Genomic DNA, 9,137 nt, shown 5'->3' with positions numbered 1-9,137 from the left:
AACTCAAACGACGCACTACCATCGATCAAAACAGAAAGTCAATTCACCATTTCTATTCTTTTTACTTTCTTATCAACCAAACAAACTCTTAGTTTACAGTAATTTGGTTTGCAGAGATATACGTGGACCCCGTCTACAAGTATGATGAATCCAATATAGTTACGTGTGTAGTAGTAATTGAGTAGTGAGACCTACAAGTACGGCCTACATTACTAATCACCTTAACCTTGTCAAATCCTTCTCACTGTTTTGGTCTCTTCCTTTCCCTCGACATATCACACGCTTACACACCATTCTCTCTCTACATTTGTAAGTGTGTGTCTTCATTTTCCCCAGGTTTTCTTGGAAAAGAACTTTGTTTCTTCTCTCACTACCAGAGTTATCGTTTTTATCCTACTCCACACCTTCAAATAAAACCTATCATGTAATTATAATTCAGTATCAAGTACCAGTAACTTTCAAGAATTTTCAGTCTAACTTAATACAGAAGCTTGAGATATGGAAGATATTTACGATATCAACAAGATGAATATCCCTTTTGTATCTTCTCCACACAACGTTAACGTTAACGTTAACGTTCCTTCTTATTCTGACGCAACCACTTCAGAATTGCATCTAGGACTCGTTCGCGCCGTTACTGATAACAACTACCTCCACATGGAACACCATCAACCAGATCTAATCGGGTCGGATATATCGGATCGGATTATCAAGAACCAGATCGCCACTCATCCTCTTTATCCAAATCTACTATCCGCTTTCATAGAATGCCAAAAGGTTTGTTACTTGCTACTTATTCATTCTACTCCTTCCATTTCATCGTTTATATCAATAGTTTTATTGTTTCATTGATTTGAAGGTTGGAGCATCGACTGAACTCGCGTCTCTTCTGGAAGAAATAGGCCGTGACAGCCACCGCACCGAGAGTCTCCGTCAGATAGGAGATGATCCCGACCTTGATCAATTCATGGTAGTATTAATTAATTTTCTATAATTAATTTATTTCTAATCTCAATTTTTATTATTATTAATTTTTTTTATAGGAATCATACTGTGAAGTTCTTCATAGATACAAAGAGGAGTTATCGAAACACATGAATGAAGCGAGTTTGTTTTTGTGTGATATTGAATCACAACTAAGCCAACTTTGCAAAGGGACAGTAACAATCTCATCTGATTATAACAACAACCGTTCAGGTAAAGAGAAACTTTTTTTTTTTGGATTTCATAAATAATATCTGGATATTTAAAGTTATCTAATATTTTGTTTTTTAGTTGAAATAGTGATGAACATGAATGGCCCTCTACTTGGAATGGCCCTCTTCTTTTTTGTTTTTCATAACATGAATGAGTGAATGAATGGCCCTCTAATAATTCTGTTCATTAATGGATGTAGATGATTTTGTTTTTAATAGTTCTTTAACCTGGAGCTGGACTATATCAAAAAATTAGGTGTTATATATATATATATATATATATATATATATATATATATATATATATATATATATATATATATATATATATATATATATATATATATATATATATATATATATATATATATATATATATATATATATATATATATATATATATATATATATATATATATATATATATATATATATATATATATATATATATATATATATATATATATATATATATATATATATATATATATATATATATATATATATATATATATATATATATATATATATATATATATATATATATATATATATATATATATATATATATATATATATATATATATATATATATATATATATATATATATATATATATATATATATATATATATATATATATATATATATATATATATATATATATATATATATATATATATATATATATATATATATATAATGTCATCACTTATACTTATATTTCTTATACGAGTGGCTTTTAACTTACTGCAAAAGTAAAAAAAAATTAAGTTACTAAATCATAGATATTAAATTAGATTTAATTTGAATGATAAATTAAATAAAATGTAAATTTAATTATTAAATTAGATTCAATTTAAATATTATATTTTTGAGTAAATTAAAAAACTTACTATTTAAATAAATTGGATTCCCTCTTTTTATATACTCAAATACTATTGGAATTGACATTTTAATTTTTTTTAAATATAATAAAATTAATAAATAAAAGTATAATAATAAAAAAATAATAAATGTTGAATTGATGTTGTTAAAAATTAATTATTTAAGAAAATAAGAAATGTAATTCAATTATAGTTTGGCTGTTCTTATTTTTAGCATTCAATTTTTTCAATAGGGGTTGGGGAGACTTTATAGATATAAGCTTTGTTTTTGTTTAAGAGTTGACCATGTTCTATAATGTATTTATGTAACTATTTTTATTTTACAATAATAAAAAATAAATTCTCCGAAGAAAAAAAATTATTATAGGCAATTGTAAAACTGAAAAAAAGTTATTTATAAACTAGCATTGCTATCCCGATCTATTGAGACTGAGATTGCTTATTACACTTTCTATTTTTTACAAATTCTATAAAAATCTGAAAATGTTTCTGTCTAAAATGTATCTCGACGGTCATTTGACCCTGACATAATAAAAGTGAAAGGTGTGTGTTCAAAAGATAACTTCCGAATACACCAATTACAATTTTGTTGTTTATTTGACTGAAATCTATCAAAGAACTTTCATATATATTCATTATTTTTTGTTGTTCATTTGACTCACTAAATAAAAGTTAAAAAGTTTTGGACAAAAATTTCTATGTGGATAATTCAAAAATATAAATGTTGAAATTTTTATTATATTTTCAGAGTTTAATATATATCTGTTCGCACTTATAGTTTTTAACATTGGATCAGGAATTTCTATCTGCCCTGTATCCTTTGGCCAGCTGTTATTAGTTACACCTATTTGAGCTGAGACCAAGATTTAAAACATTTTTTGATTTTGATTTTGTTTTTTGATTTTGAATTTTGAATTTCAATGTATAAGCTGCATCATATAATGTTTAATTTCCATAAATCAGTGGTTTCTGGAGTCCCAACTGAAGTAATAATGAAACAGAAAAGTTATGGCTGAGTTGCATGCATGGTGACATTAATACTTTGTCATATACTTGAAATTTCAAGGTGAAATTTCATGTGTTGTTTCTTAATCAAGTAGTACTACATTCTATGAAAGAGACAGTCAGCAATATTTTACTTCATGTACGTGATAGCTAAAGCATGATGTTGGAATAAATCCTCACTATAAATAAGAAAAATGTTAGAGTGGGGGACCATTTTAATATATTCACAACAAAAATTGAAGAAATAGAAAGTATAGGTCTGACTCATTATCTATATAATAATTGGTCTATGATGTCCTATATATACAATTATAATGATGATAGCACTACACCATGTTTCAGTACTTCTATCCTTAAATTTTTCATTTTGTTCTGTAAGTATGTATACTAGACTAGTTGTGTTGGGTCTCGTCCAAGGTTCGAATCCCGTTAGGTGCAAACAATTTTTGTGTTGGACCAAGTCCATACAGAGCTTTGCTCGTCGTAAGGCTGGGTACTAAAATTTCTAAAAAAACTTGAAACTATTTGATTTCTTATGTTATTGAAATAAGTTGAATGCTTAGTTTTTTTTTGTTAGACGAAGCTGCAGGGACATCAGAGGATGAAATGATCTGTGGAAAGGTTGAAGCAGTTGAAGGTGTTCATGAACATTGTGGCACATCATGTCCAGGCGACAAAGAGCTTAAACAAATGCTCCTTCGTAAATATGGAGGTTACCTTAGTAACTTGAGAAAGGAGTTTCTTAAGAAAAGGAAAAAGGGTAAACTACCAAAGGATGCAAGAATAGCATTGCTGGATTGGTGGAACATCCACTATAGGTGGCCTTATCCGACGGTAATTCGAAATTTACACGGCCGTTGTAACGGTTATTTGACAACACTTTGTACTAAATAAGCGTATATATTCAGAACACTTGCCAAAAGGTTGACTTGTTTTCCAAGTCACATAATAACAACTTAAACGATTGTGCAGGGCCGTCTTAAGTTTTCAAAAACCTTCTATAGATTTAAATGTGACAAATCGAATAAGGCCTCTATTTTGTCATATGTTTGCACGGTCTCAAAGACGGTCGTGCCATTCTGTCAAACTTCTGTTCTCATTGGACATAACATTCAGATTTCGAAAATTCTGATAAATTATAACTTATGAGTTTTTCAGGAGGATGAGAAAATGCAGCTGTCAGAAACAACTGGACTTGATATAAAGCAGATAAATAACTGGTTCATCAATCAGAGGAAAAGACACTGGAAACCATCTGAAGATATGAGATTTGCCGTTATGGAGGGTGTAAGTAGCACTGGCATAGCAGAACCTCTATAATTTAAATTTGCTGGAAGAATGGAATCGTCAAAGAAGTGTACCCTTTTGCTTGTGTTCAAAATATGATGGTTAAAATATTAGCAGTTATCTATTTCATAGATCCATGTTACAGGATCTCATTATTTTATGACAATTTGTATAGATATGTATTATTCATGTTGATTTGAAGACAAAGCAGCAGATGCAATGCAGTGAACATACATTCCTTGATTCCTTGATGTTGGAAGCATACTTGGACACAGATCCTCTTCTGCCCCTCTCATGTTTTTTATATTTAATCTCCTTGAATGTCATTAGTGATGATGACGAATGTGAAGAGGTTTTTGTTTTGTATTTGTGGAAATTATATATTTTTACATAGAGAAGACTCGATTTGTATTCATATGCCTCTATATGACTCTATATATAGAACTAAATTATTATTTTAAAATAAGGAATAAATTTACAATTCCTACAAAATACTCAAACAAAATTTTAAACCTAAACTCCTTTTTGATTAAATATTTATTTGTGCATTAAATTTGAATTTGAAGTTAAAATTCTCTTTAATAAAAGTAAATTATTGAATAGAAAAGAAAAAAACTAAGAGGATGAGGACATATAATCTAACTCATCAAACAACAAGATAAAACGGTAGTTGGATATGCTCAACCTATTTTTTATTTTTTTTAAAGGTGCAAATATAAAGCGAATCTCATTAAGTGTCATAATCAATAAAAAAAAATGCAATGACTAATCTATATGCACGCATTATTATCTGAAAATATTATATATTTTGAATATAAAAGAACATATACTGTGTAAAATATTCTTCAATTTAATCAAAAGATATTAAGGGACTATTCACATTACAAAATTTACAAATGATCAACATTAAGTCAATTTTTTAAGCCATAGATTTCTCCAAATCCCCCTATTAGCATATAACAAACATGATTTCATGCAATTTAACTTGAAAAGAGGTGCAAACTCCAATCTTAACTGAGAAAACTCTCAAGGATGTTCCTAAATTATCCCTAAATATGCCACCACAAATTGATATTTCAGGATTTCCTCTTGATGTTTTATATGCATTGCACTTAATTCAATTATGACTAAAAGGAATACATCAATTAAATTCTATGTGTGGGAGGAAGTTAACATTTGACCTCAAAATAATTAATAACTGTAAATTCGTGAAATGAAGAATACATGTGTCATTTGAAAGAAGTATATGTCATATAAAAATTTGTTTATCATGAATAATGTCTGAATCAAAGTCAATTTTATCATTTTTAAATATGATATTATTTCTTGTGTGTCAAGTTTTCCAAATAATTGTTTTGATGAGAGTAATGATTAGATTCTGAATTTTAGAGATCCAACTTCTACCAACAATTTTGAATAAGATTCTCTAACTAGTTCTATCATTGTTTATGTCAAACAATCTCTTTTTTAAATACAAGAAAAGTAAGGTGTATTTGCATCTAAGAAATAAGTGATATGCGGTTTCCACATTATGATTACAGAGAGATAACCTCAAAACTAGATGCACCCCTCTTTGAATCAAGTTGTCTTCTGTTGCAATAACATTATGTATTATTTTTCAACTCACTATAGACTTAGCAGGAGGCATGTAGGGATCTCAAATGAATTTTGTTCAAGAAGGCTCAATGTGATCCCTCTGATACAGTTGTAGGTCTTTTTAAAAGATAGATCATCATTTATAAATCATCTCACTACTACGGAAAACACCTATCACAACGGTTAAAAAAGGGATACCACCATGCTGGACTAACCGTTGTGAGTTAAGGTGTGATTGTATGTATGACGCTTTCCACCACGAAAGTGCGATCGTGATTATAAGTCAAGTAGTGCGCTACCTACCACAACGGTTATTTTAAATAATCGTTGTTGTATGTCTCAACCTATCATAATGTTTACTTTAAACAATCGTTATTGTATGTATTTTAATAAAATAAAATAAAAATGCAGCAGTGGAACAACAACAAGAAGAAGAACAAGAAGAACAAAAACAAGAACAACAAGAACTACAACATGAAAAACAATAAAAAGAACAACAACAACAACAACAACAACAACGATAACAAGAAGAAGAAGAAGAAGAAGAAGAAGAACAATAACAACAATAATATGAACAACAAGAGTAAGAAGAAGAAGAAGAAGAAAAAGAAGAAGAAGAAGAAGAAGAACAACAACAACAATAACAACAAAACAAGAACAAAAACAACTATCATTGCTAACATGAATCCATATTTTCCTTGTCTCATTTAAGTTGGAGAAAAGGTGACGGAGTTCTGAAATTTGTTAATGAAAGAAATGATATTTTTGAGTTTTTTTTTATGGAAGAAATGATGTTTTCGAGTTTGGTTTAGTGGAGAAATAGAGTGTCGTAAATGGAAGAAGATGTTTTGAGGTAGAAGATGATGTTTGTCTAAGTTGGAAGTTCATCTAAGTTTTAGGTTTCCCACGAATCACTAATGGTAGTGTCTTGAGCGTTGATACTCACTTAATGAATGACAAAGATTTTTCTAAGAACGGTGAAGAAACTCAATAAACACACTTACTTTAATAATAAAAAAATTGTACTTATCACAACGGTTACTTTAAAAAAGCATTGTTGTATGTCTTTTAATAAATAAATAAAAATAAAATTTTAGGTGTTAGGATTCGAATTCATGACCAGCGTCATTTTTCACGATGGTTGGAAGTTCCAACTGTGGCGAAAAGTGACTTAAAAATAAATAAAAACATAATTATAGGTGTTAGGATTCGAACTCATGACCAAACGCCACTTTTTATCATGGTTGGTACCTATGACCGTTGTGAAATGTCTTTTAGTAAATAAAAAAAAACGTCAAAAAAAATTATTATCACGGTTAACAGGAAGACCGTTGTAAAATGAGTGTTATAAAAGGTCTATTTTATAGTAGTGTCTCTAAATGAGTTCATCATCAGTAGTATTGTCAAATGACAAATTGATCTTCAAAATATCTTCAACAATTTGAGGTGTTAAAAGGGTTAAGCCATGAGGAATGTTTCAAATAATTCATTCGATAATTGAATTGACCTTAACAGTTTTCATAAATTGAATATCCACTAGACATATTAGGTATAAGTCTTTAATTTTATATCTCAACAAATTGTAAGTCCATAAATCAACGTGTTTCCCATTACTAACCTGTCTTCTATTATATACTTGATTGAAAACTTGCTATTATTATTAATGGACATGGATCCTCTCCAGTCACTTTACAAGTTCAGTGGGATCTCAACCATTGAATTTGATGTTGGAAATATAACAAAAAGATGTGTATTAAATTTTAAAAGGTGGGATTTAAACTTGACCAAATCCAATGAAAAAATTCCATTGGAGATAATCCATTCCCATTATTAACACTAATGTAGATAACATATTTTATTCAACAAAAAATAAAAATAAACATATATAAATAGACTCCTTATTGCATGAGGTGGAAAAATGTTCAAACTAAAATAAAGTTAATAGATTAAGAAACACTCAATCTCATCAAACTTCTTGGTTTACAATTTTTATAAGAAATCCACCTATCATACATTAATTATAATTTTAATTTTCAAGCAAAATGTTAAGACTGATTAGAACTTGGAACCACAAGATTGATGATTAATGGGAAAAATAGAGTGTGGAGAGAGAAAGAGAGAAGACTTGAGAGTGAAAACATTTTTCATTCATTATTGATAAGGATGCATCCAATCATATATACAAGCATTACACAATGATTATGACACAAGTTACATAAGCAAATAACTAAAAAAAATTGAAAACTCGGACATGTAATCGGTTCCACTAAACCTGTAACCGGTTACAATTGATACAAAATTAATTCCCTTTTAGTGGTAACCAGTTACATTATTATGTTAATCGATTACGCTCACGATGTTTTTCCTATTTCTTAGTTTTAGAGGTGACTTTTATCTTGCTGTAAGTGGTTATACTCCCATGTTAACCGGTTACAACACTTGAATGATCAAAATACTCTTAACGCACCGCCTTAATTCAAGTGCTCAAAGCCTTTCATGCCTATGTTTATCTTCAACCTCTTGAATACATCATTTGTGATTCCCTTAGTCAACAAATCATCCATTTGATATTCACTTTTACAATATCACAATCTTAAATTTCTATCCTAACAAGCTCCCTCAAGTAGTAAAACCTCATATCATTGTGCTTGCTCCTCCCATGTGTAATTGGGTTCTTAGCAAGGTTAATCGCCTAAAAGTTATCAACCTAGAGCCTAACAACCTCACCTTCATTGCTGCCTAACTCCTTCAATATATTCATAAGCCACACGACTTGGAATGCACATAAAGAAGTGGCAATGTACTCGACCTCACAAGACGAGAGTGAAATTACCAGTTTTTTCTTCAAACACCATAAGATTAGTGTTCCTCCGAACATAAATATGTATCTAGTTGTAGACTTTCGACCATCTTTATCTCTGCACCAATTGGAATTGATAAAATTGAGCAAATTGCATTTTCTTCCCGTATCCGCTGTGGGAAAGAGAATTTCATAGCCAATCAATCCTTTGACGTATCTTAGGATCCTCTTGACTGCTTTCAAGTGATACACCTTCAGTCTCTCCATGAATCTACACATAATAATGGCACTAAACGCCAATTCTAGTCGCGTATTGCACAAATAGAGCAAGGATCCAATCAACCTCCTATACTGAGTTGGATGAAC

The 9,137-nt window shown here is 29.6% G+C and overlaps 1 protein-coding gene across 2 annotated transcripts; it reads left to right on the top strand.

Annotated features, from left to right (window-relative positions):
* Nucleotides 1-216: 216 nt before the first annotated feature.
* Nucleotides 217-4,792, top strand: LOC127093564 (homeobox protein knotted-1-like 1). 2 transcript variants are annotated; one of them, XM_051032515.1, is made up of 5 exons: nt 217-777; nt 860-970; nt 1,044-1,197; nt 3,678-3,922; nt 4,247-4,792. In XM_051032515.1, exons 1-5 carry the CDS (start codon nt 499-501, stop codon nt 4,406-4,408), a joined length of 951 nt encoding a protein of 316 aa, XP_050888472.1. In that variant the 5' UTR covers nt 217-498; the 3' UTR covers nt 4,409-4,792. The 2 variants fall into 2 exon arrangements, with proteins under 2 accessions (XP_050888472.1, XP_050888471.1); XM_051032514.1 differs by having other exon boundaries at nt 219-777; nt 3,666-3,922.
* Nucleotides 4,793-9,137: the final 4,345 nt, after the last annotated feature.

This window comes from Lathyrus oleraceus, chromosome 6 (genome assembly GCF_024323335.1).
Source record: "Lathyrus oleraceus cultivar Zhongwan6 chromosome 6, CAAS_Psat_ZW6_1.0, whole genome shotgun sequence".
Taxonomy (NCBI): domain Eukaryota; kingdom Viridiplantae; phylum Streptophyta; class Magnoliopsida; order Fabales; family Fabaceae; genus Lathyrus; species Lathyrus oleraceus.
Note: the sequence above shows the minus strand (reverse complement) of the source record. Positions and strands in the feature narration are given on the sequence as shown.